Genomic DNA, 22,478 nt, shown 5'->3' with positions numbered 1-22,478 from the left:
CCTTGGTCCTGGGTCAAGATCCTAACCTTAGATACACGCCCTATAAGTTCCTACCTATACTTTTAGGAGAATGAGTTGATTCAGACTATAAAGTTCATTGCTGAATCTGGACTTTAATCTTATTTTTCAGTATGAATGACATGCATTTTAATAATATGCTATTCTTAAATAAAAACATTAACATCTTTAATTCCCTACTAATCTCCCTCCTCATTTACAAAAAGGGAAACAAATATTTATATAATGAATGCTATTATTCTACTGTTTGATTAATACAATCCTCCTAATAGAATGCAGATAAGTTTTTCAATTGTTTTATAATATATTTAACATATTTCTACTCACAAAAGGTATTTTCATCAGTAAGCGTGGCATTAAATTTGAAGATTTTATTTCTTCAAAAATATGACTGTATTAACATTATGCATGACTGTTAAAATTCTCTATCTTGTATTTTACATTTCTATGTAATGCCTCATTTCAGGCCCTGCTAGACTGAGGAACTCTTGAGATCAAGATTTGCTATATTTATTTTATGTTTTTTTATTACTATAGTTGAATTTACATAATTTACATGATGAAACTCACTTGGAATTTTTCAGTTAAGCTTCCAAGTATCTATCAAGTACTTTGCACATGTCCACTCTAGCATACTGAGAGAACATTGCAACTCATATTTCCCCTGTTTGCTTGGAGAATGAGCGCACACAATTTTGATGCTCATCATAGTCCTAGAAAACCTAGAAATATTTATAAATTTAACTATTAACCTTCTCAAGAACCAATATTTTGATCATTCACCCATGGGTTTAATCAAACATTCTCAGGATTCTGAGATTATGTTCAGGGAATGTATGGAATGATAAGTCAAGGTACAAACAGCTGAAGAGTCAAAAAATAAAAGATTCCATTTACTACCCGAGGCGAAATACTCCAGGTTAGTTTCAAATATCAAACGAGAGATGAACACCAGACTACAAGAGGTCCCCCACCCCACCAAATCATGTGAAATATCACTCCTCTTTATAATTTACTTATAACTAAAAAGAAAACCCTTTCAAAACATAGTACCCCTTTTCCCACTTAGTCCTTGTTGGCAAGTATAAAAAATGTACATATATTTGGATGTTAAATGGCAAGAAAAGGTTTCTACTTGAGTGCTACTATCAGAAGTGCTTGGTGAATATAAATAATAATCATATGACATTTAACACTGGGTTCCAGCAAGAGTGGCAAGCCACTACCACCTTTCAACAAGGCAAACAGGATCCAAGCCAGAACCTAAAGCAGATTCACAAACCTTGAAAAAAAGCTATTGCTCTCCCCTCCCTTCTCTCTTAGGCCTAGTCCTGGTTTGATCATTAGATGACAACCTGTGTATTTGGCGGCTGATTGATACACAGTTTGTTATTTCTACTTTTGCTGTTTGATATTTTTGAAGTGTGAGAACAAAATCATGTTTCATTACACAGAGACCACAGTGGCATTACTATCAAAGGACCATGCTTGCTCAGCAGGAAGTCCCTGCACACGGTTACATAACCCCTGAGAAGGTATGGTTTCCGCCTTGATTATCACTCATTTCGTACTTAAAACAAAACAGGAGATTTCTTTTGGCATGATGAATTTGTGTGTGGCCTGTGTGCATGTTTAGAATACAACTCTTCTGATCTTTATGCGTCACGATTAGGGGAAGGTCGTGCCTTTACTTACCTAAAATCCTGCCCAGCACAAGAGACCTGACGGCACTGAATTCTGTACCTGATGACAGGCGGACTTGTCTCTTTGCATTCTTGTCAATCTGTAGAATGGTTACATGAGGTGCAAACAGCCAGATGGATGCCATTTTGTTGGGAAGATGATAGAAAGCCAAGGAAGACAAAAGAAAATGATAAAACAGGCAACTGTTAGTATGGCCCCCAAGATTTAGAAAAACAAATTTTAAAGAGCCATTTACAAAGGTGAATGATATTTTCTAAACCTTCTATTCTACCCTCAGGTACCAGTGCACCCCATCTTCTATCCCCTTATATCATTTTAATTTTCTCCACTGTATGAGAAATCCAAAATTGGTAAAGCTAAAAAAAAAAAAAAAAGAAAAGAAAAAGAAAAAGAAAGATACGAGTTATTTTCACATTGATACCTTTACCTAGGTTGGTATTTTCACTTGAGTCATTCAGCTAAGACATTTTCCTCTATGTAGAGGGCAAAACATTCGTGCTTTTCTTCAAAAGCTGGTAGAATGAGCAATTCCACTGGTTTCATGAGAGTAGCAATACCCCTACTAGTAGTATGTACGATAAAATAGACAGCTTTCCCTCCTGAATGATGTAAAACAAATAAGGAAAGTCTGGCATTTTGGGTATCAAACAGTAATCATATCTTGGACAGAATCTTTATCCTTTCAAAAACTAGACCCCGTCTGGCAGTGTGTCGATGGTCTGTGCGAGAGCAGCCCTGGAAGGATGTCTTCAGTCTATTCATTATCATAATTCTGCCCACGGTCCTTCATGCTGGGGAATCGTTAACTGTAAGCACTGCTTCTGTTGAATGTATTATATATATTACCTCTACGAAGACCACGCCTTCTTCTCTGTTAATCTCTACGTGGTGAAGCTGCCCATCCGCCATGTTTTTGAAATCAAAGTTAACGACATCAGGTTCTTGGTATCTATTTAGCTTGTACCTGATCTGCAAACTTCCTAGAGTAGGGAAGAGAAGTTATATTTTTAGTTAAAATTGTAGTTTAAGAGCTACTTATAAAAACTCAGAGTACTCTTTTTAGCTATTAATTTCAGGTGGAAAATTCACAGTAGCTTATTGGAAGTCTCCTTTCCTCATAATTCCTAGAAGTCAGCTTCTCTGTCAAACTGCCCTATTTTCAAGATCAAGACCAAGCATGTTGCCAATAAGCAGTCTTTCCTGCAAATCTTTAATTTTCCCCCTAGAAGTCAAATATGCAGTGAAGCAGAAGCAAATCTCTATACTAGTCTCTAACTTAAAAAAAAACACACCTAGTATACTGTTGTGGAATACTGCATTAACATGCTTCCACAATCTCACCTTTGAAAAAATACATCTGCCACTCTAAAATGCAGTTGACTAATGGAATTTTTATAAGCAAACAGAGTTTTACTGAAGATGAAAAATATTTCCACGTGGTCACAGTCATAGACTTTGGAATGAAATCAGGATGAAATGAATGGTCTTTAGCCAAACTTACCATGAGAATTAATACTACTCACTTAGCTGCCTGCAAAGATGCCAATTTATTTCACAAGGTATCTTCAATTTAGCAAAGAAAATATCCTAATGTATAGATAAGCTTCAAGCTCAAAAGATACACAGGGAAGGTAAATATACTTATTAATCAATATTATTTTTATTTTAGTGTTCAGTGCCCTTGGGCCATATTTATTTGAGTTGAAATGATATATTCAAGTTTATAAATTTATTTTCCTCACTCAGATAATTTATCTATAGAATTTTTATCTTTAATCTGGATATAGGGAGGAGAAAAAACATCAGCAAGTGGTTTTCTGTGACAAGGTTTCTGTAACATACACATGTCCTAATCCACAAGCCATTGCCCTGTACCAGCATTTTCCATGACTATTTCATTGCTGACCATTAGAACCAACAGATTACTTTGGGGACCTTTTCCTATATATAATGGTAGGTTGTTAACATTCCCTCAAAACTTCTCTACTTTTAATTGAAGGAAATATTTACTATATACAAATAGGTATCTTCTTTCAAAATGACCCACAAAATTGATACTGATATTATATGAAATAGTAAAGAGCTTTTAGCAATAATACAATATGGTAAGTATTTTATATAAATAAAAAATTAACACTGAATGTAAAATTATCAAAGTTATAATAAGCTAAAGCTATCTTAATTTTAAGTAATCCTTTTAGATTAAATTTATAGGATAGTCTTAAAAATATCGAATACAAAAAACAGGCACGCTTTTCTTCCTGTTCATAGTTTGAGAGGCAAGAACATGAGAACTATCCATATTATTACTAATCTAATGTTCTAATTCAGTTTTCTCTCTCTCTCATCTAAAAGCACTCACCATTTTTGGCAATGATAACTGAAAGGTATTCTTTATAAAAGGAGCTCACATAAAGCAGTAAGCTTGGTGCTTGTGTTGTTCGAAAGCTAAATTTGATCATTTCTCTGCTCAGTTTCATATCGCCATGAAATGAAGCAGCGTGGGAGCTGGAATTTTTACTTAAGGAATAATTTTCTTGAAAATTGTAAATCACAGATGAGCCAGATCCAAAATATGCAGAAATCTCTGGAATGATAAGACACATTTTATGTTAAAAAAATTAAGTACAAGGATCTTGTTTCAGGTATGATATTTTCTAATTAAATAACAAATTGTATAGATACAACAAATAGCCCCAAACCAGGACTAAATAACACAGGAAATTAATAGAGCTTTTATGACTGTCCTTGAAATGGCTTTATGTTAGAAGTATATGTAATTAATTTGCTAGTTAACCTTATAATTGAAAGCATAACGTCCCCCTCTCTGACTTCAGACACAAACCAGGTTTCTTGGCTTTTATCTCCCTTACCATCCATTTTCTTACTTAAATTTTTAGTCCCATCTATTATTTTGTAGCTAGGATGCACTAGTCTTCCTGCAATAGGAAGGAAGGAAGCTTGAGGGGTCTTCTTACCTTTCAGGATCAAGAGAAAGAAATGTTCTTTTTTGCCTAAACACTTTCCCCTATTTATTGTGCCCTATGAAAAGAAGCTTAAGTCCAGTGTTAATATAAGATGGGCAGCAGGGTTCTGTGTAGCAGTGATCAACGTAAGGAACTATCCAGCCTCTTTTAGTTTTACAAAAGTGTAGTACTTTACTTATATGAGGTTAATATCCCAAATTCACACACACATGCATGTGCATGCACGCACACACTACCTGTTTATTTATACATGTATGAAAATGAGGACACTGGAGGAATGACTGGAGCTGGGTCCTTGGACTCTGCTTCTCCCCATTACTATAAAGGACTAGTTGTGGAACGTGAGTTGTACATGACGCTCACCGGGTAATATAGCAACATCTGCATTCCCTTGGTACTTGAAGAGTGTTTTTATTTGCTTGTTTTATTATTTTTATTTCTGTAATACACTCTTTATATGCAATACGATACATAGATGCAGAGTAGCATTCTTGATTGCAGTTAGCAAGCTGAACTAGAAATCATTTAGACTCAGAAAGTAAAGACAAGTTCTTCAGAAGAGGTGCTCTTTGTTCTAACTTTATTTAGAACTCACGACCCTGAGATCAAAACGTGAATGAGATCAAGACCCAGGCCAAGATCAAGAGTCAGACACTAAACCCACTAAGCCACCCAGGCATCTCTTAACTTAAAATGTAAACAGCCTCCTAGAAGGATAGCAGTGGTGTGTGAGTTATTATCAAGGGGTTGACTTGAAATTATAACTTAGTTCTGATAAAGTGTAGATGACTTTTAACCCACTTTTCATGAAATAATCCCAAATGCTTTCTTTGCAAAGCAGGAGTTGCTTCAATTTGGAGGCAATTTTTGTTAGCCTCCTTCAGGAAAAAGGTTCAGTAGCTCAGACACACTCAAATAAAGCAACTGAATTAAACATGATAGCAGTTTTCTAGGAGCAACTATGAAAGCACAACAAATGTTTGTGTATTCAGAGAAGTCCGTCCAGAACACTTAATACTACACTCAGTTCTTTCTTTCTTCCATGACATAGGTCTGTGAACAAGACAAAATGAAAAATATCCCACTATTTTACGTCACGGATAGTGGCCACATCATAGAGCAAAATGCCTGAGTATCTCTTTTTTGTTACATGTGCATATTTAATGGAAAAGTTATTTTTATTCTTGGAAAAAATATTTGTTTGGCAAAAACCAAAACACAATCCTTCCTAAATCTCCTTTCATGGTTGATGATCTTCATCAAAAATAACAATAATGCCTTTAAAGATTTTAAAATAGAGAGCTGCCCCAAGGGACAGTTTGTTGACAGCCATAATACTTAAAAGCATCAACATCAGATAGAAAAAAGCAGATTAAGCAGCCAACACTTTAGGACACCTAGAGGCAACTTGAGAGGCTTTATTATTAATAGATACTATTTTTTTTAAGAATTGAGGCAAATATTTAAGAAATGAAATGGGATTGGCATGAAACAGGTAATTGGCAAAAAAACAAAATCCGAAATGGAACTATTTTTGCTTCCAATTAGCTACCCAGAAAATTACCGCAAGATGTCTTCTTCACGTTGGGCGAGTTTTCCTGTCAGGACACCCCATGCCATACTTACCCCTGGAGCAGAATGGCCCTGTATATGCAGAGAGGGTGCAGTCACAAGAGAACCCACTGAGCTTTTCTCTGCACTTCCCTCCATTTTGACACAATTTTCCGTAGCTGCTGCAGTGCCCTCTACAACCCGGCTCCACTCCGGGCGTCACCTTAGCTCTTTCTTCCAGGTCCAGGGACATTCCGTTCAACTGCAGAGACCGAATGCAGCCCAGAAAGCCCCTCTGTCTGGTGGCCGTTCCACCTAAAAGGGAAATACTGCAAATGGAAACATGTTCCTGGGTGTTTTATTCAGGATTTCAAGACCAGATAAAACTGAGGCCTCAGAGAGCACGGCAAAAGCTGTGGCCTTACGGGCAAAATTGGATGAGCCAACATAATTTGGGGAGCACAATGTTTTGTGCTGAATATTGTGACGCACTATTGAGAGAATTCAAGAAGATAAAACATGAATTCAGTTTTTTCCAAAGGTTGAATTTGTTATATATTGGTTTCCTAAAAATGATTTATTAAAATGTAAGCCAGAGAGGTTTTTTGTTTTGTTTTTTAGTTTCTTTCAAAGAACAAAATAAGGCTGTATCTTATGGACTGATAGTCTTAGGTAGAAGCTTTTTTTTTTTTTTTTTTTTGCAATTTTAAGTCAGCATATATTTGTGGGTCAGTGTGGCTCGTTCTTCATATTGAAACCTGATCCTGATGCTGGTATGGTATTAATTTATTGAGAATTATGAAAGACTCCTTGAGCTCTTCTAACGACTGTGCACTGATGTGGTCTTTGGTCGTTACCCTCCCATCAAAAACATGGTAACTGAGATTATTTGCTTTTGTCTGGCATACTTCCCAGTGAATTTTTTCTAAATACTGGTCCAGTGTGGTTTGATGCAAGCTTGGGAAGATTCTCAACAAACTGGGGGCAGGGGGTTGATGGAGAGACAGTGATGTAGCATTTACTGGCTAATGCATGACAGTATGACTTATCAAGTGACCCCTGAAGAGGTTTACAATGTCTGAGTGGAATCAGACCCTGCTCTTCTAAGGCAGAGAGAGGCTCTTAAAGCTTAAGGAATATAAGTGTCACCTGGAAGCCTTCTTAAAAATAGAGCCTTGCTCCAAGAAACACTGATTCTGTGGGCCAGAAATAAGGGCTGTGAATCAAAACAATCAACAAACCTCCCAGGTAGATCTTATTTAGGTGGTCCCTTGACCCCACATTTCATCAGCATGATCCTAATAAGAATGTAAGCTCAAAGAGGCCCTTCACCTGGTGTCCAGAAACACCATAAAGTAATACTCAGAACTTAAATGGGCAAATAGTACTCTAATCTAAATAGTCTGGATGGTTCTACCCAGAGGCGTTAGATGATCACAGGTCCTCTAAAAAGGAGCTTTGTCGCTGAACAGATGATGTGGTCTCATGGCCAGGATCTTACACCTGCTCTGTACAGACTGGCTCTTCCTAGGACATGCTGGCTCCCTCCTCGACCACGTCACTTAGCACGCTCATCTAGCCTTCATCAGTTAACATCTCCTTATCCTCAAGGATTAAACAGGTTTGGTTTTTTTTAACCTTCAGAACCAAGAGTTGGCCAGAAAGACCCTACATAGGTCTTGGTCACCGACTACCAGGTTTTACATTTTACCAAATGACTTTGTATATTATCAGCATATATCTGCTTCAACCACCCTGTACCCTCGCACACAGAGCTGTGCCTGACACAGAAGAGCTATGGACTAATGACTTATAATCATAACTAATTGATCAGCAATTGACATTAATAACTGATTATTAATAATCAGTTAATGCACTGGCTCATGAAACTGGATTATGCCATGGGGGTGGGAGCTGGGTGCTTGGTGCTTCACAGAGAGAACACTATTGCCTGCACAGGGTCCCCAAGCCTGAGAATGAGGATAAAACCCAAGGAATATTTCTGAATCCATTAATTCTGTATTTTTGAATAATGAAATACGATGAAGGGAAAACCAAAAGAATTTCTAAGAATTTTGGACTCATTTCACTAGTGGTATTTACAATTCAGGTTCATAGACATAAGGGTCCCCATTCAAGCACCTGGACTTAAACTTGTGTATTGAAATTGCTTCAGCTGACATAATTTGTGCTTCTTCTGTGACGCACATACAATGAAGTCATATTTTTATTTATAAATCCAGATGCAGCATGCTATGGAGCCAGACATATTCCAATTCCAGTTTATGTGGGCATGGCAGGGACAAAGGAGTTCATCTCATCCCAGAGTCTCAGAATAGCTGACAATCTTCTTGTTTCCTTCCTCCTACGTTTACTCTGTCTCCTTCCACTCCTGAAGTCTCTCTCCTCCCCTTATTCTTAGGACTCCTCTTCTTTTCCTTCCACATTAAAGCTGCTCCTCACCTTAGCTTCAGACCTCCCTATTCTCACACTCTGCTAAGTCACGTCAATAGAATGTTGAGAGCTCAGAGTTAAGTCTTTGACCAAATTCTCTTAGCATCCTTGCTGGACTTTTCTTTGCTGGGTAAGGAAGCCCACAGCCTTGCTTTTAGCTTTGGCCCGGGAAGTCTCTGGAGGAGAGTCCGGCGCTGGGAAGTCTGGATTACAGGTGGATTCCTGGTGTATTTCATTTATTTCATGTTAGAGTACTTTAAATCATGATATATAGGTTATAGTATACAGTAATGTTAAATCACAGTCTGTTAAGCATTTGTCACTCTGAAGCAGCAAATCTCTCTGCTTTAGGAGTTGAACTCCCTTTGCCAGTGACATCATAACTAAATAACATGGAGTCCAACAGCTGAATACAATTCCTTTTCATCTGCCCCAGCTTTATTCTTTTTTTTTTTTAAAGATTTTATTTATTTTGAGAGAAAGAGAATGAGAGAAAGAGAGCACGAGAGGGAAGAGGGTCAGAGGGAGAAGCAGACTCCCTGCCGAGCAGGGAGCCCGATGTGGGACTCGATCCCAGGACTCCAGGATCATGACCCGAGCCGAAGGCAGTCGCTTAACCAACTGAGCCACCCAGGCGCCCCTGCCCCAGCTTTATTCTTATCTGTTTTAATTTGTTCTAGGTGATGAGGAACTAGAGGCATACAGAATTCCAGGGACAAGCCCATGGACACAGCTGAGGAAATATTAAAATAAACACATTCAGTTAGAGGCAGTAAAGGGCAAAACCCTACAGTTGGCCTTTTATTGCAAACTGTGTCTCCACACCAAAATATGGTCAAAAAAAGGTAATTTTCATTTTCTTCTATTCCTTAGATCATTTTTGGTTTGAACAGCATTTCAGTTCTGCCAGCTCTAGGTCGGAGCTCTTCGCTGGTCACGGTGTCTGACATGGGAGGTACGGAACTATCTGCAACTGATCTTGCCCTCACAGAGCTCATGGTCTAGTAATAGATTTAGACAGGGAAACACATGATATTTATAATGGTAGAAATAGGTACCTGGTGAACAAGAAGGTCAGAGGATGGAGATATTAACAGGAAAAAAAACCCACATATATGTATTAAATACATATATTTCTAATAGTGAGAAGAAAATCAACACCCAGCCTTGCAAACAGGATTTCTGAATTGTGTACTTGTGAAGAGTTAATATTTACCTAATCAAATAAGTTTATTTTTTTAAAGATTTTATTTATTTGAGAGAGAGAGAGAGAAAGAGAGAGAGCACATGTGAGAAAGCACGATCAGGGAGAAGGGGGCAGAGAGGGAGGGAGGAGCGGACTCCCTGCTGAGCAGGGAGCCCGACACGGGGCTTGATCCCAGGACCCGGAGATCATGACTTGAGCCCAGGGCAGACACTTAACTGACTGAGCCACCCAGGTACGCCCTTAATCAAATAGTTTTAAACTACATTTTCCAAATTATCAGGAAGTCTAATTAAACACAAGCATACATGTCATACATGTGTTGAGGATTTTTGCTTTACCATTAGGTTTCAAGTTAATAACTTCTTATTTTAAGAAGAACTATTCTGGAGAACATAGCGAATGTAAATAGTATTGAGCTTGAAAGCTTAATTAAAGATTCCAATGACTTTTCAGGGTTAGAGTGGGTCCAATTAAAATGAGCTGCCGTTTGATTAATTGATTATGGATGTTTCCACTGAGCTATTATGTTTGGAACTGTCTTCCAATTAATTTCCTATCAATTTACCTGCCATGCTATATCAGATATAATGAATTCTGGAACTTCACAAACACTAGGTATCCTGAGAAACTAATGACTAACCTTAGTTACTGAATCTGTTCACTTACATAACAGTACTGGGATCTGCACCTAACAGGTGCACTAGGCGATGAACAGAGACTGAGTCCAACCCTTTTATCATGTTCATTACTCCCAGGAAGTGAGTCTAAGTGACAGATGCTATTGTCACGAAATATGAGCTGGCTCTTTCCTATGCCAATTTTTTTTTTTGAGCAGGAAGACCTTTAATTTTTTAATGGCAAATTATTTATGTGCTGTGCTTGAATGTTATTGAGGATTAACTGGGAACAACTGTGTATTTGCCCAGGGGCCTTAGAAAAAAAAGAAATCAAGATCCCACATTTCTCTTTAAAATTTAAAGTTATAGAAACATGTCTGGCAGAGTACACGGGCTCTCCCTAACCATGGTACTGTGGCAGAGAAAGGCAGCTAAGGCTCTGACCACTGAGATCAACTTGGAACAGGAAAGTGATAGCCCATGCAGGCTGGGCCCAGGACCAAGTGAGGGGATTGAAGGGAAAAAATGGTCTCCTGTATATTATGTATTGGATCTTTAGTCCTGGTCTACCCAGCCATCCTTGGGAAGGCTCAGCCTTGTAGAAATGGTGCATTAATGTACAGAGCTGTGAGACTGGACCCCAGCTATAATTTTGCCATGGAATGTTCCTCATTGACCATAACCCTAGGAGAGCCCGGGGGAGGACGACCGTTCTCCCTCACGTTCAAAGAACTATTACGGCTGAAACAGGAAGGTAGTGTAAGCAACAGTGTCATAGGGCAGAAAATGCAGGCACTATTCCCTGAACCAAAGTCAGTGGTGAGAACATGGCCTCATGGTAGTCCCAGCAGAAAAATGTGGGTCTATTTAGTTTTCTCACATGCCAAGGCCACAGTACCTCTCTGGTTTGACCTCCTAAAGCATATTTTAAAGAAATGAACTGTTGGTGGTATGAGTCATATTCTCTGCTCTTAAGAGATCCCATGTGAATTCTGATTTCAGTCAACAGTCACTAAGATTTGCTCACTAAAAATGCAAAAGTACACTGAGCGCTTCTTAAGCTAATCGTGAAAAAGCCATCTCAAGGAGGAGAGAAGAACACAATTGAAATAAATGATATGATTGCATGAAAGAGAAATGTGGCTTTCATTGCACTGTGCTTTCGTGTATGGGAACATATTTACACAAAAGAAAATCAGATTGAAATAAAAAGTATTCAAATGTAAAACTTTTTGACATGCTCATCCCAAAACTATTTTAGCCTATGAAAAGTGAACTAAAAGTAAAAAGACAAATCCTAGAATATATTATAATTAATAACCTCTGTTCATCAAAAGACACCATTACATATGCATATGAAAATACAATCCAAAGAGACAAGAAATTTGGAATAATGTATCTGGAATGAATCCAAAATATACACAGAATTCTTATAAATCTTTTTTTTTTTTTAAGTAGGCTCCATGCCCAGTGTGGAACCCAACGCAGGGCTTGAACTCACAACCACAAGATCAAGACCTAAGCTGAAATCAAGAGTCAAAAACTTAACCGACTGAGCCACCCAGGGCCACTCCCGACACCTTAAAAAAAAAAAAAAAAACAGAAGACAACCTTGTAGAAAATGGGCAACAGATTTGAACAGCCACATCATAAAGGAGGATATCCAAATGGTCAATAGCTATTTGGAAATGTCTCTTAAGGCTTAACATATGCACATCTTATGACCCAGTAATTCCACTGTTAGGTACAGACCCAACATAAATACAAGCATATGTTCACCAAAGGACCAGTACAAGGATGTATTTATGGCATCCAACTTTACAAGTACACAAAAGCCCATCCACCGGAAATAAATCTAGCTTTGTATTGGTACTGTCAGTTTCCCAAAAGATCCCCGGGTGATACTAATGTGCAACAAAGGGTGAGAACCAACCTTCAGAGCTTCAATATGCTCAGAGTTCAACATTAACCTTTGTGTGTGGCATTTAGAAATGGTTTGCTCCAGAAGCTCAATAAATATATGTGGATTTGATGCAATTCAAATGCAATGCAAATGACTTCAGAGTCTATGTCAGGAGTTCTCACTTCTCCTTCAGGTCCTAGTCACAAAGTATTGAGATGGAGTTTGCCCCATTTAAAAACCTGTCAGTAAAAGAATTTAGACTGCAAACAAAAATTGCAGAGCTAGTTGAATGAAAATCAATTCACGGCTAATTTAAGAAACTTCTAAGAAAAATGCTGAGTTTACAAACCAAAATAGAAAATGACCACTGTCACATTTCAGCTTAAAAAAATGATTGCTTCTTTTCTCTCCATCATTTCCATGGTTGGAGAATGTTTGCAGGGGAATGATAACAGCAGTGACTCTCGACATTGAGTCCTTGGTGTAACAGGGTCAAGGGCATATGTTTAATACACCAATTAACATCATGCCACTAAACTTATTTTTTAAAGTAATAAATAGCACCTCTGAATAGGACTGTTCAACTCAGGTCATAAATTACACACATACAGAAAGGAGAAAGTGAAAGAACGTGAAAAGGTCGGGAAAGACCCAGTGCCATAATTAAGAACAAGAATGGAGAAAGATGGGCACCAACTAGAAAGTGAATTGTCATTTTTATTACGAAAAGCAATGTGATGGTTGGGATATTTCGGGAAGGGGAGGAGATGGTCACTGCATTGGTGTTTACTGTTTCTAATTACATTCCTGTCAACTGTTTTCACTTGTTCATACAAGTGGTTTTATGTTCATTATTTTTTATTACTCCTTCAGCTTGCATGGCATCCTACAGTTTAGATGAATGGGAGACAATTGTTCCAATATTTGGAAGTACAGGGATTGTTCTGTTTTATAAATCTTTGGTGTAGACGAACACTAGTCCACCTCTGAAACTCTCATTTCCTTCTTTCTATTTCAATCGTCATATACCATTGTTGCTCATCTGAATCACGTTTTTAATCATGCTTTCTATTTATTTTTACTGATTTTGCTCAGAAGGTAAAGCATCAGTCTTGCCTCAGAGTTTCACTCTGAGATGTGGACACACTTTACAACTGATTTTTAAGGGGAGACTGAAGCCAGCAATTGAGAAAACATATTAGATGCCTTCAGGTTATCCCATTCCACTAGTCACTTCTGAGAGACCACCAAAATCCTTAAGCTCAAAAAAAGTATGTGATGTCAATAAATATCAACATAGGCCTGGTTGTGGTAGCACAGTGAGATGGAGAATATAACTGAAATCAAAATGAATATATATTCAAATATGCACAACATTTTACTTGTAGGTAAAAGTGTTACAGATATATCGCAAACAAACAATTCTATGTTGTCAAAATCTCTTATGTTTCATATTTGTAGTATTATAAAGTAACTTTATTTGGTATTTGAAATATTCCACAATAGTGTTAATGTTTTCTGCCAAATTTGTTTACAAACAAGAAGGTACATTTTTGGTAAAGCTACTAAATGCTGGGATACTAACATTATCTTAGACCGACATTAGTCTTACAGTTTTGTCCCGTGTTTATAAAGATTTTGTTTCTATGTAACTTAAAACTATCACCATCATCATCATCATTGTCTGGACTCAAACATTTTTTAGGAGTAGAAGTTATACTGTAGACTTACTCTTTACAGTTACATTTATCTCATTAATATATCCTGATACCCTAAAACAAATGACGGTCATTATGCATACTTAAAAATACTGATTAGCCGTAATTATTTTTAGGATGGATGGGTTCAAACTCTTGAACTTCTAAGTAAGGGGAATGAAATTACCCTTTAAAATCTGAACCAGAGGATCAATTCTGTTGAATCAGAGCAGAGACTCCCAGTCATCCACGGAGTCATGGCTCGGAGAACAGACTTAACTCTAGAATACTGGAAGGTATTCATACATGGGGAAACAGTGTCCAAGACAGGGTCCCTTCAATATTTGACTGTGTGTTGGCACGGAACGTATGAACAAAGAAGCCCAATTTCCTGGAAGTGTGTGATTGTGGGATGGGTGGGATCTCACTGAAGGAAAGGGAGGAAGGGGAATATTTTCTCCGGGCTGTGAAGAAGGACCAGCAGTCTTTTGCAGCCCGGCAGGACTATGGTTTGTAGGGCTCATAGTGTATAATCCAGACTGAAGGGTCAGGGAACAGCTTGAGTCATCCTACAAATTATGATAAAGGAAGAAAACAAGAAACGCGAACTTCAGTTGAAATTGAAAACTGAGAAATGATGCGAGGATCCCAGACACCTACAAAGAAGGGTCTTGTCCCCAAGAAGATTAGCAGGGCTAAGAAGTAACACACTAACAGCAACAACCCATCCAGCACAAGTTGTGTACGTCTACACTTAAAGTATGGCCCACCACTGGTTTTCACCATCTCCTCTCCAGCCCCTGCCACCACTAACTCCCACAGGGACCACAGATCCAAATTCCTCGCCACTGTCTCACAAGACCCAGCATATAACTTGACCACAAATGACACCACGCTTTCCCTCAGACTGACTCTCCTCTCCGGCCACAATGGCTTCCTCCTTGCTCCCTGACTCCTAAAGCTCCTCCTCTTCACATTGAACATGGTCCCTCTGCCAGTAATTCTCTCCCTTCAGATGTTCACAGATGTTCCCTCTTTTGCTTTCTCTGGCCTCTCTCCAAAGGTAAGGTCCTCAGAGGGTACCCCCTGACCACCCCACTTCAAGTAGAAACCCCCCAACCCAAGTCATTTCCTGACATTTTATATTATTTATCATTATCTGAATTTGTATGCACACATACAAACACACAAATATGTGTGTGTGCATGCATGTACAAAATGTGTATGATATTAATAAATATATTATAAATAATATCTATTTTGTCTTACTACTTACTCTTTTATTGGCTGCCTCCTGTCTCCCACTGAAACATACTATCAGGAATGCAGAGAGCTACTTTTTGGTCTTAGTAAGTGTTATATTAAGTTAGTTCGAATTTTTATTGATTTTTTACTAGTTTTTTACCCACTTTGCACTAATTTGATGTAACCTTTTAAATTATAATTTAACCCCCATTGAAGTATTTTCATCTAGAAATTTAAAAAATATTCTGATTTGTTGAAAGTAATGTTACAAATTTAGAAATTAATATTTTGTTGTGTAAGTATAGTTTTTATTAATTTGTTTGGGTCTCTTTCCTACGACAGGGATCCACTTATGTGGTAGAGATAAAGATAAAAAGATGTGCCTCTCCCTAAGCCTTTTAAAAAACAGGAGTCCTTCTTTCAGTGTCATCACAGTAACCTTGTCAATTTTCTCGGTTACCTATGAGTAAAAAGAAGGGAATTATATAAACAGATTTTTATTAATAGTGGATGTAACAATTTTTTCAGAGATCTTTCTGCTTTTATTTTTAGTCTTCAGTGACTTGACTTAAACATAGTAATGATTTTAGTTTATAAAACATAGTAATGATTTTAGTTTATAAAACGTTCACACAGGCAGTCCTTGGATTTGAACACAGATGGGAATATCAAAAGCCTAACCAACTGCCACCATAAAGATGAAATCTCTTAGGTATATTTATGAAAATTATAACACATGATTGATGGCAAAAGACTCAAGTCTGTTCCAACACAGTCTTCTGATATAATAACAGTACTTCTAACCATTACAACTACCTGAAATCAAATTAAGGCCAGGATTCCTATCACACACACTATACAGTGACTTCATTTCTATGAAGTTAAAATTCACACAAAGGATGAAAGTTCATGTTCAGGCGAACTGCAACAGATTTCACTGAAAAATTTGAGGACTGTTTCGGCCTTCTCAATTTCCAAGAATAGTAAGGCTATTTCCAAGATACTGACAGATTTTAATTTGCCATACCTTTGGTTGCAGCCATCTCTCAGTTTTTGTATATCAAGAACTATCTATGTCAGTTTCCTGACTGAGTTTCTAGGATGTTACTAAAAGAAAAGTTATGTATTCCAAGTATTCCTTACTCTTTCCATACCCTTAAATAAGTCAGTTGAGTGGCTGCAAGATCATGATTAGGTTGTCTATTACAGTGCCCTACTCATAGAAGCTGCTCATTATTTATTAAATGAAAGAATTAATGATAGAAATAGGAGTATATAAATTCACTAGAAATCCCAAATGTCTCTTAGTCAAATAAGTCACAAATTGGCTTATCTTTTGCAGTGAGAGTAATAAAACAAGACTATTAAGCAATAAAAGATGTAATGGGAATCTGTTGAATTTTGTTCTAACGCATAACTCTTAAAAATGCTTGAAATATAATTTCTGATCATTTATAATTTATTCGGCTTTATAGAGTTGTTGTGCCCTTATTTACATTAAACTATATGAGAAGTGATCAAGTAAGAAATAATTCCTGAACTTAATGGTCGATGAGTTCTATAAAGTAATTAGCAAAGACTGAAAATAAAACAGACACTTCCAGAAGGATTCCACTATCAAGTCTACACATACCAAGTGAATGTATTTAGGCAATAAAGGAATATCTGGATATAAGCATGAGGTAGGTGACCAGAAGGTATCTGAAAAGTGGGCAAAATGAGAGACACCAGCAGAAGAACTGATGATTTATACATTTTGCTCCTGCTTTTCTTTGTTTCCTCTATTGGCCTGTTCTTTGACAGGGGTCCCTGTCTGTCATCAGCCGCAACTACACGGAGGATTCCTTAAATCCCCTGAGAACAGAGATAAACACCCCCCAACAAAACACTAAAAGCACTAATGTAAGAAATAAAACAAAACAAAACCAAAACCAAAAAAAACCCAAACTAGAGCCAATTACATAATCTGTAATATTAAGAATCCAGGCTTAGGAATGAATCAAACACAAATTCAAATCTCATTTACTAGGTAGATTTCTGAAAGCAAGGCATTTCAACCCCTTGTGCCTCAGTTAGTTCATCAGTAAAATGGGGTTAACCCATTTCACAGGTTGGTTATGAGGAAAAAATAAAACATCTGGCACGCCTAGAACATAGGTTCTCAATAAACAGTGGCTTGTTGTGTTTACCAGTTGGTATTATTTCATTTTGGCCCACCTCTACACTTAGGTCATAGAGTTCAATGACAAACTGCCTCCCAACAGAACTTACCCACGAAGAGCTGACTGTTGAGCTGTAAAAGGACGTGCCCATCAGCGGGAGCAGGCTGTGTCTTCGGTAAGAGCTGATCCACTTGAAGAGATGCCTCTTTCATGTTCCTTTCCACCCTGACGTGGTGCCACTGGTTGTCGTTGAAATGAGTGGGTGACTGCACCGAGATTTCAAAAGGCCCATTCCCCACATCAAATGAAAAGGTCACTACTGCTGGAGCTGGAAATAGGAGATACGAAGATTGTTCCAGTTAGTCCCTGTGGTGGACAGAGGAGTCCTCAACACACTTAGGAATAGCACCATGGCATGGCAATCATGAAATATAAAAGTAACGGCTTAAATCTTATGGAAGGAACCGATGACATCAGTCAAGAATAGACGTGGAATGAGAACGGAAAATACATTTGGAAATAACACCCAGATTTTAAGAAATTCATCCTCAGAGTTAATTTTGCATATCGATAGAGCAAAGCTATCAAGCCAGAACAAGAAAACTAAATAGCATCTGGCATTTTATGTAAAAATTTTTACAATGATTCAAAGTTTATCTAATTTTAAAAGCACGTAATATACATTTTGATAATAAGATACTAATAGTGGCCTAAGAGTATACCAAAATTATATGGCATACAAAATTATATGGCTGGTCGATTTAATTATGTAATTCTGTAATTACCTGAGAATTTAGTTTTTAAAAAGTTTTAATTATTTGGATTTAAAACCCTACTTCAATTGGTTCTAGGGAATACCAATTATTTTCTCAAATTATTGCGTTATATATTAAATAATTTTCTTGCAGAAAGGCTAACTTAATATCATAGATTTTTTTTCAAAAGGACACAGTGAAAAGATTTAGCTGATAAAGTAGAAACACAGTAGTTTAACAATTAGTTAAAGGATTTACTATTAAATAGAATCCCACAAGCTTCTAAGGAAAAGGAGACTCACAGCGTAGCTCTATCCTTATAAAATCGGTAATCCCCAGGTTCTCTAAAAATACCCCAGATGAAGCTGTTGTCTTAAAAAAGAAAGACACATCTGCACTAAGTTCTCCATGGAAAGTAGGAAAATGAAGGTATGAAGCCTCAGTATTGAAGGAAGCTGAATTCCAAAATGACCCTGTTTAAAAAAAAAAAAAAAGGAAAAAATCAAAAAGAAAAATTCATAAGATGAATGGCATAATTACATTTTCTATTATTAGCATTTATACAAACCTGCTTTTCTTTTTTCTATTAACTATATAGTATACAGGATGGGAGCCCAAGGATTGCAATCCTGGATTCCTTCCAACATAGGAGAGGAATGAACACTGCAGAAATGGTCTGAATGTTATATTTTATATTAGAAAATCAGCCTCACCCTAAACACCACCCTCTGCCCTAAGTGATATAAGAATCTGCCAAATATTGATTAATAGACTGAATTTTTTTTATAACTTGAAAATTGGAACACCTACATTCCTTCGAATAACAAAAAATCTAAAGAAGCTCAAAGCATTTTTTTGTTCTGACACCTGAAACACACACACTTCAGAGTTACACCCTCAACTAACTGTTTTCATTAATGGGCTTTGCGATTTTCTAAACTGAGACTGGCATCCGAAATATTCTCAACTAATTAAAGATCAAGACACTACTTAGTCTGTGCTATGCTGATCTCCTCATGAAAATGCTCCTCTCATTCCAAATTATCTTCTACTTTGCATGTAATAGTGAAGTAGATAAACAGCAGGAAAGGATTCTGAAAAAGTTTAAAAATGCTCAATATAAGGAGAAAAATGGGTAAAAGACTGGGATATAAATTAAGAGCTCTGAGAAAAACTTATGTGGACTATAATTTAATTATGATTTCTGTCCACATGCAACTTCTTATGTTCACTTTTCCCATTCATTTTGCTGGTGCTGTATTGACAACTTTCCTTTTGGAAAAATACCGTGGCGCTCCTATAACTGACCGTTTGGGAAATAAAATGTAAATGCAGTGGCACGAGGTGGCAGGAGTGAGATCCAAGTGGCTATGTGTGGTTGATGAGAAACATCATCAGAGAAACCAACTATGTATTGCTGCTACCACCAGCAAGTTCTCGACACATCAAGCATAAACATGTATCTTGAGTTTGAAGCAAGCGCCTACATACGCCGCACTCACAACATTGGTTAAAATTCTATCTAAACTACCTTTCTCGAAGACGTATTGATCCACTGAAGTTAGAAAACAGTAATTTCAAAACAATGGGTCATTATATTTGCAGGGAACAGATACCTAGGGTTAAAAAATCACAAACTCGACTCAGCTTCTATCTGTTCCTTAGATTTTAAGTTATTTTCTATAACTTCTGGACCAAACAAGCAGTGGTTCTGTCTATTTTACTTTTTCTGTTTTTCTGAGGGACCTCATTCAAAAGTCAATTCTCAGCTCATCTGTGAACAATTTTAGAGTTGAATTTATTCAGCTGAGAATATACTTTGAGGGCTTTTTCCCCCCTAAAGCCAAATGAAACTGCCTATTATCTGAGTTTGCCAAGCCTAGTACTTATTTCCATTTTGCAGTTATTTCTATGATGAGACATTCTGATCTCTAGGAAAGAATGCAGGAAAATGCAAAATACCAAGTCAGGTGTAACAACACATTTGTGTTCTTAAAACCTCTTACCTGACCCATTTTTAAAAGAGATTAAATGCCTTTCTGTTGAATGTGATATACATGAAAATTAAAGTTGTAACTCTAAATTATGGAATCTTATTGAATCTTATTCATTTGGTCAGACTTAAAAGAACACTCAGCATTCCTTCAAGGTCTAAATGAGATAATATCATTATAAAACATAATACTTCATTTGTTTCATTTTTCTATCACAACTGACCCAATAAAGCATCCTATCGAAGGCTTCAGGGAACTGGCTGAAACATAGGAACAATTCTTTGAACTGCTGCTGTCTTTACAATGAATGCTTTTATGCTTTTACGGCAATGAAAACAATTTATTACCTTAGGTAGCTTAAACATTCTCACACACATAATCGTGCCTATTCTGTCTAGTTAGCAAACCTTATTGTGCAGATTCACAAGAGGTAAAAAAAATAGAGAACATTTTATTGGAGTAAGAAATTGCTCCTAATTCAAAACAATTATAAAGAAAGCAAAGGCCAATACTTCCATGATCGAATAATGTTTATGGCATATGATACCTCAGCTCTTTACAGACTGTGCCATTAAGAAGCACCCAGGAGAATGTGAACTGCCTCAGAGAAGGAGGGGAGAGGGAGGGCGGCAGAGCAGAGCCCAGCAGGCGGGCACCAGCAGGAAGCTGCAGGTCTTTTGAAGAAAGTTTCTGGCTAAAGTGGTTTAAAAGTCCTTAAGCTGCACCAGTAGCAACTTTGAATGCAATCACTTGCTGGATTAGTCAGGCGAGTTAGGCCCCTTTTATTAGCCCAACAAAAACAAATCATGATGTGTTATTCTATGTGATTCATTAATAATAGTAAATAATTTTAAGTAATTAATAACTAATATATTTTCAATTAAATTCAGTATAGGGTACTAAAACTTTGGAAAGATTCCTTCAGAAATTCCACTTTTAATCTTTCAAAAAAAAAAAAGGTAACGGATAATGGGATCCATAGAAGAAGAAGAGGTACAAAGGATTTAATTCCATACACAAAGTAAAAAGAGCTCATTTAGGAAAATTAACTAGGTAAAAAGTCAAGATTAGAAGTAATTTAAAAAATATTCCTTTTGCTAAACTTTTATTTATATCATGAATAGATTATCCTTTTAAAATAACAGTTAGAGAGACAAAAAGTAGATTAGTGGTTTTCTAGGACTGGGGAGACAAGGCAATTGGAGAATGATAGTCGCTAAGGGGTGGAAAGTTCTTTTTGTGTGACAAAAATGTTCTTAAATTGATCACGGTAATGATTATACAATGCTATGAATATACTATAAGCCATTGAGTTGTTCATTTTACATACATGAATTGTATGGTATATAAGTTATATCACAATAAAGCTGTTTTTAAAAAAGGACAATATTTGAAAAAGGTGTTATTTTTTAAGGCACTGTGTTTTACTTTTAAAAGCAGAATGCATATGACATGCTAACCCTACCTTTCTTTCTTTCTTTATTGAGGTATGATTGACATGTAAAGGGCTGTGCATATTTAATGTATAAAACTCGGTAAGTTTGGTAACACTACCATTCTTTAAAGTAAATAAAATGAAGTAAAATATAGAAACTCCAAGGCAAGGGATAATTTACTAGTCAAACGGATCTTTCTAGAATGTGTAAGAATCATTTCTAAAGGCCAGAAATATACTTTCTTTCATTAGAATTTTTATTTTGAGATAACTATAGATTCTCATGTAGTTGTAAGAAATAATACAGAAAGATTCTGTGTACCCTTTGGCTAGTTTTCTCCAAAGGTAACATCTTGCAAAACCATAGTACACTATTGAAACCAGAATGTTGACACTGATACCAGTCAAGATGCAGGACATCTGTATCATTGCAAGTATTCCTCATGCTTCTCTTTTATAGCCACACCCACTTCTCTCCTGCCTCACCCCTTCTGTAACCTTGTGACAACCCCTAGTCAGTTCTCCGATGTCATCTGAAGAATGTTCTATAAATAAAGGCATATAGTATGTAGCCCTTTGAGATTAACATATTTTTCACTCAGATTTACTCCCTGAAGATAAAGCAGGTTTATGTGTATCAGTAATTCATTTCTTCTTATTGCAGAGCAGCATTCCACGTATGGAAAATCAGTTTAACCATTCTCCTATTGAAGGACATCTGGATTCTTTCTAGTTTTCAGCAATTACAA

General features: G+C 36.9%; 1 protein-coding gene across 5 annotated transcripts in view; it reads right to left on the bottom strand.

Annotated features, from left to right (window-relative positions):
- Positions 1-22,478, bottom strand: part of CNTNAP4 (contactin associated protein family member 4) — a 263,654-nt gene that overhangs the window by 16,948 nt on the left and 224,228 nt on the right. For 3 of the 5 annotated variants that reach the window (XM_073882311.1, XM_025860482.2, XM_073882313.1), the window contains 6 exons: positions 18,603-18,773; positions 17,655-17,873; positions 6,336-6,575; positions 4,085-4,309; positions 2,569-2,702; positions 1,714-1,801 (listed from right to left, as the gene is read on the bottom strand). In XM_073882311.1, the coding sequence (XP_073738412.1) occupies positions 1,714-1,801; positions 2,569-2,702; positions 4,085-4,309; positions 6,336-6,575; positions 17,655-17,873; positions 18,603-18,773 (1,077 nt within the window). The remainder of the gene's footprint in view (positions 1-1,713; positions 1,802-2,568; positions 2,703-4,084; positions 4,310-6,335; positions 6,576-17,654; positions 17,874-18,602; positions 18,774-22,478) is intronic. The other 2 variants (XM_073882312.1, XM_025860487.2) reach the window with 1 other exon arrangement.

This window comes from Callorhinus ursinus, unplaced genomic scaffold (genome assembly GCF_003265705.2).
Source record: "Callorhinus ursinus isolate GAN/ISIS: 27379988/994484 unplaced genomic scaffold, GSC_fseal_2.0 scaffold46, whole genome shotgun sequence".
Taxonomy (NCBI): domain Eukaryota; kingdom Metazoa; phylum Chordata; class Mammalia; order Carnivora; family Otariidae; genus Callorhinus; species Callorhinus ursinus.
This window is presented reverse-complemented; position numbering and strand designations above follow the sequence as displayed.